At 40.7% G+C, this 18189-nt stretch overlaps 2 protein-coding genes across 6 annotated transcripts; one reads left to right on the top strand and one right to left on the bottom strand.

Moving 5' to 3' along the window:
- On the top strand, positions 1 to 9851 carry LOC113583782 (myosin light chain kinase, smooth muscle-like). Of its 2 annotated transcripts, XM_027020308.2 has the most exons (15): positions 1 to 295; positions 642 to 734; positions 1840 to 1875; positions 2618 to 2748; positions 3092 to 3248; positions 3520 to 3831; positions 4048 to 4147; positions 4269 to 4472; positions 4866 to 5083; positions 5966 to 6089; positions 6270 to 6419; positions 6713 to 6839; positions 7054 to 7162; positions 7246 to 7386; positions 7654 to 9851. In XM_027020308.2, exons 1-15 carry the CDS (start codon positions 145 to 147, stop codon positions 7857 to 7859), a joined length of 2259 nt encoding a protein of 752 aa, XP_026876109.2. In that variant the 5' UTR covers positions 1 to 144; the 3' UTR covers positions 7860 to 9851. The 2 variants fall into 2 exon arrangements, with proteins under 2 accessions (XP_026876109.2, XP_026876110.2); XM_027020309.2 differs by lacking the exon at positions 1840 to 1875.
- coasy (CoA synthase) lies at positions 8745 to 17757 on the bottom strand. 4 transcript variants are annotated; one of them, XM_027020311.2, is made up of 10 exons: positions 17642 to 17757; positions 16371 to 17070; positions 15990 to 16204; positions 15174 to 15305; positions 14200 to 14389; positions 11110 to 11174; positions 10914 to 10998; positions 10669 to 10766; positions 10192 to 10338; positions 8745 to 9996 (listed from the first exon to the last, which is right to left on the bottom strand). In XM_027020311.2, exons 2-10 carry the CDS (start codon positions 17044 to 17046, stop codon positions 9925 to 9927), a joined length of 1680 nt encoding a protein of 559 aa, XP_026876112.2. In that variant the 5' UTR covers positions 17047 to 17070; positions 17642 to 17757; the 3' UTR covers positions 8745 to 9924. The 4 variants fall into 4 exon arrangements, with proteins under 4 accessions (XP_026876112.2, XP_026876113.2, XP_035386768.1 ...); XM_027020312.2 differs by having other exon boundaries at positions 17657 to 17757; XM_035530875.1 differs by having other exon boundaries at positions 16371 to 17757.
- Between the last annotated feature and the right edge of the window lie 432 nt (positions 17758 to 18189).

Below are 18189 nucleotides of genomic sequence, written 5' to 3'. Positions count from 1 at the left end.
TGAGCCCTCATCAGGCTTTAGCACCAGCAGCAAGTGAGCAGCAAGTCTCTGCAACTAAAATGAAACAAACCTGATGAAAGAATGCAACAGAGGAGGCAGTCCACTGCACGGTGACAAACCCTCTAATACAGAAACCTAGCTACGATGGCTTGTGAAGGTGACAAGAATATGTATGTATCCACATTTAGTCTAGTGCTGAAACCAGCAGCTCCAACAGTGCAGCTAAGGAGGATGGAGAATGGGACATTAATTGAACAAACACTGGCAGACAAAGGGAAGACAGAGCTGGACCAAGGTAAAAGTCTACCAGGACTGGTTCTTTGTACATGGCTTTTATATAACTAGCTTCATAAGAGGTTTCTTGAGAACTTTATTATTCATTCTTTATTATTTTTCGAGTGCCTGATTTTTTTCAAAAACACCTCATAAGATTGAACAATAGTATATTTAAATGTATATTTTTCTTCTGTTATTTTCTGCCATTTAACATTGATAAACTTACTCGAAGTGGTTATAAGCTCTGTGAGTATGTGTGTATGGGGTGGATAGGGTATTCTGACAGAACTTTGTTATTTTATTTATTACATGAACCATTTTCTTATATGAATTTCATCAAATGTGTATCATTTTTATTCTGGCAGACAAAACCCAGACAAGAGATGAGGGGTCAGTTGATGTGAAGAATAAATATCTTGAATCTCAGAGCACAGACAAGAAGGAAGAAAAGAAGACTGGTACAAATATAACACATGCAAACTCAAAACTGACTCCTCCCTCAAAGAGAAAAAAAAATACATCAGGAAGAGTGTAACAAAAGTCCATTAGACTTTATCTTGCACACAAGTTCTCTTGAGATTCAGATCATCCAAAATATGCTTGTATGTCCTTAGGAATGACTTGCTAATAATTAGCATTAACGGTAGACAAGAGAAAGAACCCAAACAACACGTGCAAGATACATTCAACGGAAAGACTATGCTGCACTACAGAACAACAACGTGGTGTTAAAGTTAGGTGTTAAAGTTTAGCACAAGCAAACAATGTGGCTCAAATGATCTCCTGACAGTGCAGCAGATTAGGTTGTGTGTTATACTAACAATGCAGCAGAATTTACAGTATAGCCGGAGACCAGTGCAAAAGAGGAGATGATAAGTTAGACAGTTCACTGACTGTGAATGCATTTTAGTACCATTCCATTCACTCACCCTTCCTTTGGGAATGCTTCCAGCCCCCCTCTCTCCTGGTCTAGCTCACTGATCTACATGATGCATCCTGTTTTGAATGGCATGCAATTTGAGAGCCTTTGTACAGAAAGCATAAGTTTGTCAGTGTCCAGAATAACATACTTAGCAAAAGGATGTTTATGCATGCTTTGCTATCAGAGAAAGCCATAAGTAATAGCTTGTCACTGGTTGGATCTTACAGTGGCTGGGCTGGGTTTGCAGTCATGTAACTGACACAGTTGGGACTGCCAGATAAAATCACAAAATCCATTATGTCCAGGAAAACAAGTCCATCAAAACATACCTGTATGATTTTTTTTTAAAATACAGACAAACCAAACATTAAAATTAGTATAAGAAACAAAAGGCTTGCACACTATTTTGTCCAGCTTTTACAGTCTCTTGTTTACTTGCTCAAAAATTAATTTACCACCCACCAGTCTATTGTTAAAGAAGGGAAACATCAATTAACCTTTTGGTTCACTGTTTAGTGATTGGCCATTTTTAGCTATTACCTCCCCCCAAGAGCAGCTTGAATAATTAAGCCCCTCCCAATTGTGCATATGAACCTGTTTTGTCTTTTGGACTGATTTGGTTTGTATGCATCTCACTTCAGCAGTTGCACCTAAAAGAAGGGCCTGCAGTGACAAAGGTGAGCAAGTCTTCAAAACTCTTTTGTTCTCTTGCTTTAAGCACAGCTTTTTATTTCTTAAATGGGTGATTTAAAATATCATTAAATCATAAAGAGCATAAATGAAGTTTTAAATGTAGCTGTGTGTGAAAGCAAATCTCCACAAAAAAAAAAATGGCATGTAAATGTGGGAACTCTTTCACTGGTTTTAAAAGGTGACCTTGTGTGTTTTGTCATTGTCAGAACAAGTATTTTCAGAAAAGGCTCTCTCTATATTTACAGAAATGCATGTGAGAAATTGGGGTTAGCAGAATGTAGGGAGGGTATGGGTGTCTGGTTGTTTGGTTCCTTTTGATGTATGCCATCTTATTGCTTCATGCTGCTTGATTTCAGCCATCTGTTTGATATTGATCTGATTTTGGATAATTCCATTTTCATTTCCTTAAATTACCCATCACAGCTCTTGAAGCTCTTGGATATGAAGATAAATGAGTTTCCATTTCATTGCATGGTGTTTTAGGTAAAATCATGGAAATTGTCACATACTGTTTAAAAGCCTGGAATTTGTCATTTTAGAACTGTCTTGCTCTTAATTTCTCAGAAACTTTACTAGATGCAGAATTGGTCTGGATTGAATCTAGATTAACCTCGACAGTTACAAGCACTCTGGCCTAAGAAAGTGTTCACATAGTGATGGTTTCAAGACCTGTACATGATGGGCTCAACCTGTCTATTCTTTCATCGAGCTTTCTTTCTCTCTCAGGCCATGGTGTGGTGAAGTTTCTGGACCCAGTGGACAAGGTGCAGGTTCGCTTGGGGGAGCGCGCTCAACTGTACTGCTCCTTCAGGAGCTTGGGACCTACAGCTTCCTGCTGGATCCACGACCAAGAAAAGGTCAGGAAAGGTTCCCATCCACTAAAGCATAAATGGACCATTGCTGTCAAACGTGATGTGAGACAAACATGATCACACCACATTTTGAATTTGAGAGCATATAATCTTAATTTAACAGATAATTTAAAAATGCTGTAAAAGATTTTAGAAAACAAATATGTATTTGCAACGCTACTATAAACCCATTTCATTCAAATGATTTCTGGTGAACAAGGAATAATAACAATGTGGAGTTTATTTCTTAAAAAAAAAAAAGGCCACTGATTTTGAGTTAAGGTCTTTAACATATGGAGTATTTTAATGCAGATCTACAGCATTTGGTAGTTTTTTCTATTGTCTCTAGGTTGTAGTGAATGGAGAGCGTACTCGTATAGAAAGCAGCAGTAACCACAACATCCTCACTATCTCGGAGGTACTACCTGTGGACACAGGACGCTACTCTCTCTTTGTGAGAAATCACAGAGGCACTTTTCAGCACACAATCATGCTCAGCATCAGAGGTCAGTGAGTTTTTATCATGTTCTTGAGAAGCCCTGATGTATTCATGATGGTGAAACTGCAGATAGACCAGATCTGTCAGCTGTCTTTACCCTAGTCTGAAGTCAAGTCCTGAAGAATAAGAACAATCGGCTCTAAAGTGTCTCTTTTTTAGCGACTTGAATATCACATAATCCCTAAAGCTCAGATTCCGTTGCCCAACTCTACCTTACTAAACCTTTAAAATGCTTTCTCCAAAATAACCTCTTCCTCTTTCTCCCTTCTCTTCTTCAGATCGGCCTGAGCGTCCTGCCTCCTGTCCTTTTGTGTCGCAGCTGACTCCCAGCTCCTTGGTGCTCTCCTGGTGTGGCCCCAGTTACGATGGTGGCTCGCCTGTCATGGACTACGTGGTGGAGATGCAAAACCTAGACCAGTCTGAGTCTGGTGACTGGAATGAGCTCACCTCCCAGTGTAAGGACACCACGTATCGGGTTACCTCGGGCCTCCATCCACAGGGAGAGTACCGTTTTCGTGTACGGGCCTGCAATGCCATAGGGGTCAGTGAACCCAGTGAAGAGTCGGACTGCATCAGCATGGAAACTGCAGGTAGCACCCTGATCCGTAACACAGTAGAATTAAACATAAACGACACAAAGTGCATTTCTTCATGTGGATTGGTTTCTAGGGCAATGCTGGTTATCTTCATAGTGTGTTGATAACCCGGCTCTGGACTCCAGCAGTCCTGGACCATGCCAGCCTTCGGAAGCATGTAGGGAAGTAGATTGATTGCTTTTGCCAGCTAATGTGGTTCATGCTTCACAGGGGAGCCACAAGAGGAAGAGACTCCACCATATGTAGATTTTATCATTGACACCACCCACAAAGTCAAAGATCACTACAACATCCATGAAAAATTAGGAGTGTGAGTTGACTCATATTAAGTATCACTGACTCAGTGACTTCTAGCACTTACAAACTCATCAAGCATAGGGTCTGGACTTTAATATTGTCATCTTTGTTTTGTTTTTTTTTTTCTTTTTCAGAGGGAAGTTTGGGCAGGTGTTCAGACTGACCCATAAGGAGACTAGCCGGGTGTGTGCCGGAAAGTTCTACCGTGCGCCTGGGTCCAAAGAAAAAGAAGCTGCGCGTGGAGAGATCGAACTGATGAAGCAGCTGCACCACCCTAAGCTTGTGCAGTGTCTGGGGGCCTATATCAGTCGCTCTGAGATTGCCATGATCATGGAGTAGTGAGTTTTCCAAATTGACTAACATTTTTCGCTTTCAGTTAATTGCTTGGAGTCTTTGTTGAATGGAAACATTCCTTTTATACCAGTCTGATTAATACATTGAAGTCTAACTGGGTACAGTTGAGCAGGAAGATCATTTGCAAGTGTAAGCATTCAGATGCCTTCCATAATCAGATGCTGGATTTACCTAAAAATCCAAATTCCTTTTTCTCTATTGTCATACCATTTTCTGATACCTCTTACTTTGCCATGTCTGTTCACGAGGTCAAAGAAATTTACACCAATGTGTTCTTTGAAAGTAAAGACCAGAGGGAATGCCATTGCCTTTGCCGTTTGATTATCATGTGGAATGTTGCACTGGGCATCTCATTCCCTCCTCTCTGTGCTATACAGTGTTGCTGGCGGTGAACTGTTCGAACGCATCGTGGCTGAAAACTTTGAGCACACAGAGCCGACCAGCGTGCAGTACATGCGGCAAATCCTGGAGGGTGTCCAGTACATGCATCACAAGAGCATCATCCACCTTGACCTAAAACCCGAGAACATAGTTTGCGTCAACTCCACAGGGACTCTCATCAAGATCATCGACTTTGGCTTGGCCAGAAAACTGGGTGAGTGGCATTATTAAACAAATAGGGAAATAATTTTTAGAACCGCTTCAATATCTTTATTGTAGAAGTGCTAAGTATTGGCTTTTAACGGTGTTTACTGTTGCACTAAGAAATTTAGCCTACACTAGAACCATATGCTGGCCTGTTATTGGTCTGTAGCTGTTGTGTGGCATCCGTTTATGTACCACTCTAAATGGATAACATGGAAATTCCACACATTTCCCCCTTCAAACTGTTATACAAAAACACAGATGAAGTGATATGATTTGAAAACTTCCTTTTTAGACAGAAATGGCCTGGTCATCTGAATCCGAAAGCAGTGGCTTACAGCAGAAATAGTGTTATAAAAACAAGAATTTGATCTAGAAATACAACTATAAAGTGAGTCAGTGTGAACAGAAATCAGATTGACATCTCAAGGTATCAAAGTGGCCAAGTGCTCATTGTTTGTAGTAATAACTGCAATTACCTAAGGGACGTAGCAATTTTCCAGTTTATTTGTGTGTGTGTCTGCTTGTGCTGGGAAATTGCAGATAAAACACGAACATTTTAAAATATTTTTGTTGTTCCTGTGATGTCTAACTAGGGGTGATGTGAATCACAAGGTCTTTCATGTCCATCTGTTGCTGTTACTCTCGAGACATGGCTAATGGTTCTTTTTTACTTCTACACAGTTTTATCCATACCATCGCTTCATGATCACAACTGTAAAGATGCATTTCCATTAATTAAAATGAATCTTCATTCTATACCAATATCATGACTCACTAGTTGAATTATTTAGCATCTCAGCTAATGAGATGGGGTTTAAGCTTCTGCTTCAGCTGTAGCTATAATTTCTGTAGTGGAGTATTCTGTGAGCTTTGGAATTTGGTCCCACAGAACCAGGGAAACCTTTAAGAGTGATGCAGGGGACGCCGGAATTTGTGGCACCAGAGGTGATCAATTATGAGCCAGTGGCTCTGCCCACAGACATGTGGAGCATAGGGGTCATTTGCTACATTCTGTAAGTATTGTAACAGCTTTGATAGTTGATCAATTTTAGGGTCCTACCTATGAACCATTCTCATACTGTGAATGTTCAACATTTAATGGTCAGTATTGGCAAAGTGATTTTCTGAATCATACTTCTATCAACATCCATACTTGGCATTAAACAAAAAAAAATTCTTTATTTCCGTCACAGACTCAGTGGGGAGTCACCGTTTCAGGGAAGCACTGATGCAGAGACACTTGCACTTATAACTGCGGCATCCTGGGAGTTCGACACAGAGTTTGATGACATCACAGATGAAGCCAAAGACTTCATCTGCAAGCTTCTGAAGAAGGAGAAAGGGTGTGTCTGAACATCAAACTATATTTAGTCATTCCCTGTGAACTGTAAGCTTTTTAAACTTTATTTACTAATTCTCTGAAAGCTGTAGGGTTTTGTTCCAGCTTTAGGTAATGAATAATTCCTCCTTTGTCTAGCAACACAGCCACTGGGATGGGTTGTTGCTACCCAACCTGAGTAACTGTCAACACATACTTCAGTGTTTGATTTTGTTTAACTAAGGCAGTACCTTATTATTGAAAGACAAACCTAAGCTTTTCCTTCAACTACTCTTGTTCCCTCACACACACAAACAGGGCCAGGATGTCATGTGAGCAGGCTTTGAGTCATCCTTGGATGCTCTCATCCTCTCTTTCTCACCGTGGCACAAAAAACCTGAACAAGGATAAAATGAAGCGATTCCTGGCCAGGCAAAGATGGAAGGTACACACAAGGATTCGATAGCAACTTGTGGACCAAATCGCATTCTCACCATTCTTACATTGAGTATAAAGTCCTGTTCAGCACAAGGCAAGGTTTAACCTTTTGTCCTGCCAAACCTGAAGTGTGCTCTGAGGGGGGAACCTGTAGTTTGTGTCCTGTGAGAGGGTCAGACCTCTGCCCGTGTTACTCAGCAGCTGGTTTGGTGATATTGCAGAAAACGGGTAAAGCTGTGTTGGCACTGAAGAGGATGACCAATCTCTCGCACAGATCGGATGGTGCAGACTCTCCTTCCAGTTCCAACTCTCCTTCCTGTCCCATGAGTGGTAACTTGTATATGCACACAACCAAATGGAATTCAGGATACTCTGCCAGTCACTTATCAATTTGACAGTGACTCTTGTCTCAGACACAGAACTGGGTACAGAGGCCTGTCAAGCTGTCAGGTCCCTGGAGCAGCAGCTGAGGAGCGAGCCGAGTTTCCCGCAGACCCCGCATGACCTCACCGAGCCCTGCGGGGCGAATGTGCATATGGCCTGTGTTATCGAAGGTACTAAAATGCAGCAAAGGCACTACACACCTGAACCATCTTTTAAAGAGACATGCATACTCACTCTGTTGCCATGGATTAAAAATAACAGTGATCAAATGGAGTACTGCACTAATGTGCTCTTACACAAGAGTGCAGAGGGTTATTTGTGTGCATGATTGTATTGGTCTGTGTTATGGGTGGCAACTGCTTTTGAAAGGGGCATGTCCATCTTTGTGTGTTGAGTGATGCCTGCGTATGAATAGAGCACATCTGTCTTTGATGTAGGTTACCCTGAGCCAGAAGTAGTGTGGCTGCTAAATGATGAGCCACTGGAAGAAACTGAGCGTGTGCAGATTGAATACAAGGAAGACGGCCTTTGCATCCTCACCCTGTCATGCATACAACTAGAGGATTCTGGGATATATGAGTGCCATGCCTCCAACTACCTCGGTGAGGCGCTGTGTTCCGCCCGACTCACTGTGCACAGATAGAGTAATGGAACACTCAAGCATGCCAGACAGGGAGGGACAGTTATATTGTACGTTTGGTTTTAATTTTGAGCACAGGCACATCTTGCAGATGGGTTCTGCAAATGCAGACAAAGGAAAATGTTAAACATCTTGGCATCAAGACCTCACAGACTCACAAAGCACTTATTGCGCATTAAATACACCATAGCACGATTCACAGCTATACTCATGGTGGACTTTTCTAGGTGTGTTGCTGGGGTGCACCCACCAACCTTTCTGTAATTATGGGTTATAGGTCCTATAGTAAGAGCCCCCCCCCCCCCCGCTCAGTTTGTTCCTATAATATTTGGTACTCACTTTCAGAATGTTGAGCTTCATAGCATTTACTATTTAAATGGCTTTTAGACTGAGGTAAATGTTTTAAATCTATGCTTAGACTTTACCCCATACCAAGCTTGGTGATTTTTATATAATTTAAGAACTCAGTATGTTAATCTATTCACTTTTTATTTAATAAAAATCTTATTTTTGGCTCTACCGTTTTGAGCTTGTTGGTCCTTTGTCCTTTCATTCCACACAAAATACTTCATATTGTATAATGAGGGTGAAGTCTGGAATTGCCTGTTTTGAAATAACTTTATTTTAAAAAATTGCATGACCATTCTTTACCTAAGGCAATCTATGCATATTTTAGCATACTTTAGGTATTTTAAGATATAGCAGATTAAATCTCGTCTGCTTCAGGAGACACTACACTGCTTGTCTTAATCACTCATTAAGTGGATTTCATAGCTTTAACATGATGCAACATATTATAAATCTAACATTAAACCAAGCCATGTCTCATAAGCCTCACAGCAGGTCAAGGGTCAGTAACTATAGTGGCATCAGTTAGCAGACACAGGCTACCATTATGCTTTTATTTTTTAGACAGGATAACATTTGCTTCCTGAGGGTATTTAAAGGTTATTTCTGACAAACCAATCTAGTCAGTACCTGGACAAGTATAAGTACACAACAGCCCTAGGATCACTTGTGCGCTGTCTCTACAAGCATTAACAAAAGGCCAGGCGAAACAGAACAGATCCACTTTGGCACTCTTGCTTAGAAGTCAGGTAGAGGGGCAGCTAAATTGCTTATGCACCCAATTCTGTACTTGTTCTTACTAGTAAAAATAACCAATAATTAGATTGTACAAGTATCTCCTCACTTTAACTGGTGAACAACTGCAAAGTGACAATTTTGTTGTAAAATAAGGATGTCATATTTGTAATAACTGCACTTTCTTGCTCCCTTCTAGTACTAGGCAATGGAGGTTTTTTTTAGTTCTTTCAGTCTGTCTAGATGTTTAATCAATTCATTTGACTGGCATTAGTCCTTCTCAGGAATTCTATAATTTCTATTTTACAGGTCTTGTAAGTGCATGAGCATGAATTGAAATAACTCCCCCATGACCATATTAAGTCTGTCACAGAGTTATAGAATAAAGACCAAAGAATTTTAAAATAATGCATGTGAATGACTGGCTCACTTTCTCAAAAACATACAAATCCAAAAAGAACAGATGAGGGGGAAAAAAATAATAATAATCAAGCAATTCTAAAAATGATTTCACAATAAATAGGCGTATCAATCACCATATTGTTAATCACACAAGTGTCTCTTAGCCCACAAATAAGCCACATCAGGGAACTGCTACACAATCACTGCAAGACCACAGCCACTAAACACAGCAATAGGCATTTGTCATGTGCCCTGTAAGTAATCTCAGAGCCAGAGCAGTTCTACCTCTGTGGCCATTCCCAATCCATTCCAAGAACCAATGCCTGCTTGTACCAATCTTTCAGGTTTAAACTCCAATACTGGGTACAGTTCCAGGTGTAGTATGATGGTGCTGTCCAGTCCTGCTGCACCTACAGACAGCTTCTCAACTCCAAGATCCATTCATGTAAACACCTCAACACTTGGGGTTTTCAGGTTTCACCTAGAATACAGGTAAACGCCTTTCAAGTATTGCTCAAGAGGCTATGATGCACTCTGCCAAGCTGAAGTGTGTGTCTGTTTGCTTGTGTCTAAAACAACTGTTTCATGAGGGCAACCCAGTTTCCTCTTTTTTCTGGCAAATGCGCTCTTGTAGAAGATTCCAAGCTTTTAACACCTGCAGGGCCACACACACACACACACACAATGTATTTACATCATGTATGAATTATTTCAGGCAATTTCCAGCACTTAAAAATTTCGGGCACAGTTACTTGCCGGCAACGTTGGTAAACGTAAAAAAGGTAAATGTCAGCCTCACTACAAACAGCCAGAAATGGCAGTGGATTTTTGAGGCTTCAGTGGAGTGTACCTGTCTCTGGGTGACATCCGACTCCCAGAGCGTACAGAGAACAACATTGGCGTGCTCTACCAGTCGAGCGTTAGACCACTGATTTTGCAATCTCCTCAGTGCATCCTCCTTACTGACATGGTCACGCTCCACTATACGCCTCACCGCCTGAAAAACAGAGAGAGAAAACATCCTTTCATTATCAGGGGTAAAACTCTGGTTTAAGGTCCCTATTTAAAAGGAACTAAGACATTTATGACAGACACACACACACACACACACATATATATATATATATATATATATATACACACATTAAAAAAACAGGTACACTTTTTTTGTCTGTGTATATACTGTATATGAACATTATGGAATTGGGTGTCGAATGTTTTAGACTGTTTAAGTAGGAGCCTTCAAATAATGTAGTACCAAATAATGAATGTATGTCACTGAATGTAGGGCCTTTCAGTGGGGAAGGAGTAAACATGGATACACTACCTCCTCCTCAGGGATAATGGTGACCCAAACCTCATGCACCATATCTGTCCACCCAGCCTCCAGCAAAACTGCAGCATCAATCACACAAACACGTGCACCTGGAGGGGGGGGCAAGGAAATAGTGAGGTAGAAAGAGTGGGAATATAATGAAAGCCCTGCTCATCCCTAAATTAGTGGACTCAACGGACAGTCTGGCCTGAAAGAGGGTGAGGGAGATAGAGAGAAAGTGTGAGTGAGTGTCTCACCTTCTTGTTTAGCCTGATGTATTCTTTCTTTCACCTGGAGGGCTATCTCAGGCCAAACTATATCAGTCAGTGCTTTTAACCGTTTCTGATTAAAACACACACACACACACACACACACACACACTTTAAGCATGTTTAAAAAACTGCCAGTGTAAGATTCTTCTCAATTCACTACAAGTTTTGTTTTGCATTTTACCTTGTTCCCAAACACCTTCCTCCCCAAAGCTTGTCTGTCTATGGTTTTATCTTCATTCAAAATATCTAACATGAAAGACACATATAGATGTGTATTTAGAAAGAGCAAAAAAATTCAAATGCCCATAACAGTTTAACATTATGCACACTGAAACACCATCATATTCCAGTACAGTGGGGCTGAATTTACCCCTCCGAGTCTCAAGAGCAGCTCTACTCAGTGTGGGGAAAAAACAGCACCTTTGGCTTTATGGGAATTATTCTCATGTTCAAACATCACACAAGCTGCTCCAGTCTGTACACCAGAACTCCCTGTTATTCATGGTGGATTGCACAGAGACATAACAAATAATAAATTGTGCTTATACTGTGCCTTCCTCAGACCAAAGATTGCTTTACAAAGAATTAAAATACATTTTAATAATGCACACAATAAAAAACAACTGGGGGAAAATTTACATGAAAGAAATAAGATTGGAATAAGTTGTCCAGATAATTTGGATTTCTGGAGATACAATGGAATCAGTATTATTACTATAGGTATAATGCTGAGTGAACAGGTGTGTCTTAAGTTTAGTTTAAAAAGCTGAGATACTTGTGCAGCGATGTTGATGTTGAGGAAGGGTGTTGGAAGGGCATTCCATAGTTTCCATAGTAGCATGACACGATTTTGCTCCCACTGTGGACAGTTTAGTATGTAGAATGGGAATTAGGTCAGTGTCAGAGGTTCTAAGTGAGCAGGATGGAGTATAGGAATGGAAGCAGTTCAGATGGGCAGACAGCAGCTAGATCATTCAGGCCATTCAGTTTGTTATAACTGAATGGGGGCAATAATAGGAAACCAGTGTAATGGAAAGAATACAGTAGTAATGTGTGCAGTTTAAGGGAGTGGCATATCCTATTTTTCACTATAATACCACTATAATTTTTAATATGACATTAAAAACATATATATCATGATAAATGGTAATATTTCAACTTGACAATGACATCATACTTCATTGACATCATACAGGTACGCGCAACTTACCAAACAAGAGCCTGAAAGTGGTTTCGTGCTGAAGGAGTTAGTTCCAAAAGGGGTAGTGACTTCAGTAGTGTGAAAATGAATTGGTTACTAAATCTCAGATGTACAACAAACCATGGTAATATTTAAGAAATGCAAGAAGACTGTAACAGCAAAACGGGGCAATAAAACTTATTTCCACCTCAAGCAGAAGCACCCAGCTGAGTATGAGGAGAGTCAAAATTCTAGCGAGGAGAGCTGAACTGCTAACAAGAGATCAACTAAACTGAGACAGCACAGCATCACTGGATCTTTGGCAAGTTGTACTCCACGACAGAAAAAGCAAATGCTGGAAAGAAATGACCAGAGCCATCACATTTTGTCTGGCTTAAGATATGAAAAAATATTTGAGAAGAAAGGTTTCAAACAGCTTATTAAAAAGCTGGATCACAAATATAGCATCTCTGAAAAGCAATATTTTTCAGAGCCAGCACTTGGGGACATGTATGAGGATTACTGTCGCAAAGAACTAGTCTCCCCATCGTTTGCAATATACTTCGCCTCAACCACAGACATATGGTCAAGTAGAACTAGAGTCTAAGTGTACACAATAACAGCAAATGGAAACTGTGCATCTCCTGCCTTGATGCAAGCTACTTTCCCAAGCATCACATGGGAAAATGTAGCAAATGGTTTGAGGAAGTTTCTCCAGTCATGGTGTCTCAAAGAAGAGAATTCCTTTTTATTAAATTGTGAAATTAGGGTAATGTTACATAGATATTGATCATTTCAATTTTGTGCTAAGCTAATGTTGCTATTAAAAAAAATAGGACTTCCAATAGGCCCATTTCAGGTTCAGCCATCATAATTTGCCACCATTTTCCTTTCATTTGTTTTTACTGATGTATACAAAAAATAAATAAATTAATAAAAATCAATAGTCATGTTCTACAGTCATGAATAGAAGTCATCAAATGAAATTCACAACAAACTGGGAGGTCTAGGTTAGTTTGCATGCAACAAACGATTGCATTTGAATGTCTCCCCCTATGGATAATGACCTGATAATCTGCTCTTTAACAACCACTGTTTAGCTGTAGTTTATTTGTTGGGGGAACATATTCTGCTATTTTACAGATATTCATGCATGGATATGACTTTGTTTACAAAATTAAAGACTGCATTTTATTTTTTCTCTTAGTGAGATGATATTTACTGCCTTGGTCATCACCTTCACCAATATCAAGTCTATCTTAAAACTCAGCAGGCTAATGGAAAACAGCTCTTTTGCTTTAATTTTTCCATGCAGCATTTATGATGATATAGGATTGGTTTCCTTAAAAATTCCTTCCCCAATATCTGATCCAGCATTTTTGTGATTTTGGCCCGATTCCAATAAGTGATATCGGATTACTGCCGTCAGTGCAATCTCTAAATGATGCCTAATTGTTTTATTTTGAAAAATACTTTAAATGGTTACTATACAGAGCAGACCACTAGGGTCTGGTGCTACCTTTTCTGATGATGCTTGATAGGTGGGCAGATTCAATACTATGAAAAAGTACCTATACAATGCTTAATGTGCTTAGTGTTGGTACATAAGCGCACTGCAAGTCCAGTTTTTAAATAGAGGCGCTCAAGCTTTCATCCATTTTCACAGTTCTAATCTTAGGGGTGTCCTAGCATGAGCTGTGTGTAGAAAAACAGTCCTGAATTTTTTTGTTTTGTTTGTGTGTTGTTTTTTGGGGGGAGGGGGTCAAGGGTAAATGAAACAAGATGGTTAGAGTTAGCAAACTGAGAGAGAGGGATTAAAGAAGCAGCAGCAAAAGTGTTTTCATACATTTCTTTTGTAAGGCAATGTCTAGGGTAAACTGCGTTATTGTGCTGCTTAATAATTTGGTTGAGAGCACAAACCCATTGTGATATGTTTTTTAGCCAAGGTGTTTTCCCAAAAGGGAAGCATTTATGCACTGAGATCAATCATCAATATCAATCTTGTGTTCTTCATTCATCATTATGATTTCTTCTTCAGTTTGATTTCTGATACATCCCCCTAAACACAATGACCCAGCCCTTGGACCTCACCTGGGCCAAACTCCTGCAGTATCTTATGGTAGGCGGCTGAGCCAGGTAGGTAAGTCCCATGTCCGATCTGGTCCGCATTGATCCACACGGCTCCAAGTCCTTCCAGCCTCTGTGCAATGGAGCTTTTCCCACTCCCACTGCCCCCTGCCAGTCCAATCACGTATGGGACCTGAGAGAAAGCAGGCCGGGGCTGGCACATGGGAGACAGTATGTCACAGGACGTTACTTTGTTGCTCAGAGTTTCAGGAGGTGCCACTAGATTAAATAAAACTAGATTAAATAAAACGTTTCCCAGGTTTTGCTACATGATCCACATTTTTGCTCTAACCCAGTTCCTTGTACATGTGCACCAGGTTTTCAGTGTTTATAATAGCTTGATTCAGGATTTTTGTTAAATAAAATACAAGCAAATTTGCACAATCTGGTGGGCTCCAAGGACTAAGGTGAAAACCACCCAAACACTACTGCATGATGATTTACTAACTCTTTATAAATTCATTGTTTGGAAAACAAAAGGTCAGTGTTAAACTTTCACTGACCAGGCTCCAAGGACAGACGCGCCCCCCCCCCAACCCCAGCTGTAATACAATACTTTTAGAGGACAATGTCTGTACCAGAGTTGCAGAACACCATAGTATACTTTGTCGCCACACTAGACAATGTATAACAGCCATGCTGAAGGGGTGGTTGTTTGGACTTAGCTGTGTTTTGATCAGCTTAGTTTAGGCCCATTTCAGGTTTAGCCATCATAATTTGCCACCATTTTATTGATGTATACAAAAAAAAAAAAAAATCAAGTCATGTTCCACAAAAATAAATAAATCAATCAATCTCAAAAGATCCACTTTCAAAATGACTGTTTTTGTGTGCTGATTCAGTCCTGAGAGATGACCTCTGTTTTAAATAAATATAAGGATCAATGAATGACAACTACTCTTGAATGATGGAATGAGCAAATTAGATGATGGACTGACCTGGGGAGAGGTGAGGAGGGTGCCCAGCAGGCGTGCACGGAGGCTGGAGGAGCTAATCTTCTCCTCCTCTATATCTGTGTGATGTGCATCTTTGATCAGGGGGATTGAGTATAGCACTAGCTCTGACAGGCCCTGAGCAACAGGAATGCAACCTAAGTCAGCAATCACGACTAATCAGGAACACTGGCACTACACTCCATTGGGAAGCATCTAAATCTCCATGCACTTGAGGTATCCTGTTTCCACTCATCACACACCATGCACACTGAATGATTAATATTTATACATATAAGAACATATTAGAATTGATTACATTTCTATTGCATAAAAAATAAACAAAGTGTTTAAATAAGAACATCAGAAATAGTATTTATTTAAATAACCACTTCCCTTCAAAACTCAGTTTAGGACATTTAAAATACTAAACAAATTACTTTCTACTCTGAAGTTACATGACAACTACTTTGAAAACATTTATACTTATTATACTAGGCAGTAGATAAAAAGCACTCAAACAGCTCCAATAGGTTACCAAGGTACAATTTTAACTAGGGGGACAAAGATTCACATTGTGAAACACAAGAAAACTGAACTCTCAGCTTCTGGGGATGCATTTTCATATGTTCTGGCCTCATATGTCCTGACTGGAAAATGATAACACAATGCAACCCTTTTCTTATAACCTGCAGGCAATTCTGTGTGAACATATTAAAATAACTTGTTAGACAACAATTGGGGTTATAAACAAGACCAGCTGAGCCACAATGCAGACTACCTCACATGCGTTTCCTGTTAAACAGCTAATCAAAACCTTACGTTTTGTACTCGTTTCCTATTAACGGCCTCTCCGCCCCTCCTCGTCTCCTCACTGACCACAATGCACTGCAGCTGCGGATCGGTGACTGACGGGCCAAATGGGTCAGACAGAGGAACCATATCGTACTGTAGAGATGGCTTCACATCATTCAGAAACTCCTGGAGCTTCTCCAAACGCAGAGCAAATGGCTCAATCAGCTCTCTCAACACCTTATCTATAAAGAGAGAAACAAATAGAGACAGCAAGAAAGAAAAAAAAACTGAGTAAACTGTACAGAAATATGGTACAGAAATGTATTAAAGAGTACAGCAAACAAACATACACACACAAAATACATACAAAACACAGCAAAACCCTCTTCCTGTGCAGTCTCAGCTTACTCTTAAGGAGTTCCTGGTCACAGACCCCAATCACAAAGCGCCTGTTGGCCAGCAGACAGCAAATATTCAGCAGGGTCTTATGGGCACCATGCAGACGATCAAAAGTCCCGCCAACCACAACATCACCATATGTCTCTATGGGCTTTGTGTCTCTTCCTTTCTGGTCCTCATCCTTCACTTGCTCTAGCCTTGGGTGCAGGATCACAGAGGAGAGGTCAGGCTTGCAAACGTAGCAGTGGCCTGCATATCTCTGCAGGCACTGGGCGACAACCGAGGATTGGCCTGGGTCCTGGAGGGGGAAGTCGGTCAGCACCACCTCTGGGGAGTGGGAGAGGGTCTGTGGGGAGGGGAAAGGGTTGGAAGCTGCATCTAACCCGGCCTGAGGCATTACTGGCTGGGCACGGAAATTAGTCAGCAGAACCCTGACGTCCAGGTGTCCACACACGTCGGCCGCATTGCTGTAGAGGCGGGAGATGAGGCCAGGGAGATCAACCACTGGAGGAATGAAGACTGGCCGAACGTGCCCACCTGCACCTAGGTTGAGGCCAGGGTGCAGGTGCACGTACAGGGTGCGCTCCACCACTTGCGCAGCAGAGCTCAAAACGGGTGCTATGCGGAACGGAAGCGTATGCAGCGGGGACGTGAGAACCAGGATGCCGGTGCTGAACATCGACATTGTGGACAACTCACCACAGGCGAGCTAAATAGGGAATAGAGAACTCGTTAACGCTAAGGAGAGACAACAGGAAAGACAACTTAGCTAGCTAGGATAGCTATCTCAAAGGCTCCCTAATAATCTCTAGCTAGCACGAGTTGACCAGTCGAGCCCTTATGCAAACTTTCCCGATGTTCAAGGGCATACAGACTACTCGAAGTGTCTTTCGGTAGAAGGAATGAGGGGAGCTAGGTAGCGTTAGCTGGCTAACCGAGGTGAACGAAAGCAGATTTTCGGCAGAAATCCCACCAGTCAGCTCTAGGTTAGAAGGAACTGGCTAAAACTTTTTAGCGACAGGTTTAATTCATACACCCCAAATGTCACAGGGTTTTAGGCTACACTTCGATTAAACCAAACAGAAAAAGTGATATTTGTTGACCTGCGATTTTTTTTGTATTATGTGATACGCTAAACATGCATCTAGCTACTAAGCTAGCTAGTTTAGGAAAAGCAGCCAAGCCCAACCTAGTTAGCATATTTTAACTAGCTAGCTATCTAGCTATGCTACAGCCGGCTTTGCTTAAACGAAAGGAATGACTACCAAAAAAAAAAGCACCTTTTCGGCCGTTACCTTGCTTTGATAACTCCGTTACAAAAATGAGCAACCTATAACTGATCTTCTAACAGCTATTTTATCACCACAAGCTTACTTAGCTAATCAAGCTTCCTCGAAGTACGCCTCATACACATTTGAGCATTGTGATTGGCCATAAAAGAGAATGATTTTGTGCCAAAATAAAAGTCCCGCCAAATTATTTTAAAGGACCAATAAGTAATTTTTCAAGTGATTGTTCTACACGTTATGAAACAGCCAATATACTAACACCCAGTGGCCTGGATAGTCTGCATCATACAGTCTATAGTCTGTACTAGGGGGACTCACTCTATGGTATAAACCGTTTCATTTGAGGATTTACAAAGCAATCCAATTCTTCATATCATGTGAGCTACACTTTATAGAAAAAATTAAAAAATAATAAATAATCACTTTCATTGTTTGCTACTTTTTGGTGATAAAAATAACTTACTGTTCCTTTAAGTATAAGACAAACTTATAAGAAAACAATAAGAAAAATCAGTTGAAAATAATTTGAACAAAAACAT

Source organism: Electrophorus electricus, chromosome 10 (assembly GCF_013358815.1).
Source record: "Electrophorus electricus isolate fEleEle1 chromosome 10, fEleEle1.pri, whole genome shotgun sequence".
Classification (NCBI taxonomy): Eukaryota; Metazoa; Chordata; class Actinopteri; order Gymnotiformes; family Gymnotidae; genus Electrophorus; species Electrophorus electricus.
This window is presented reverse-complemented; position numbering and strand designations above follow the sequence as displayed.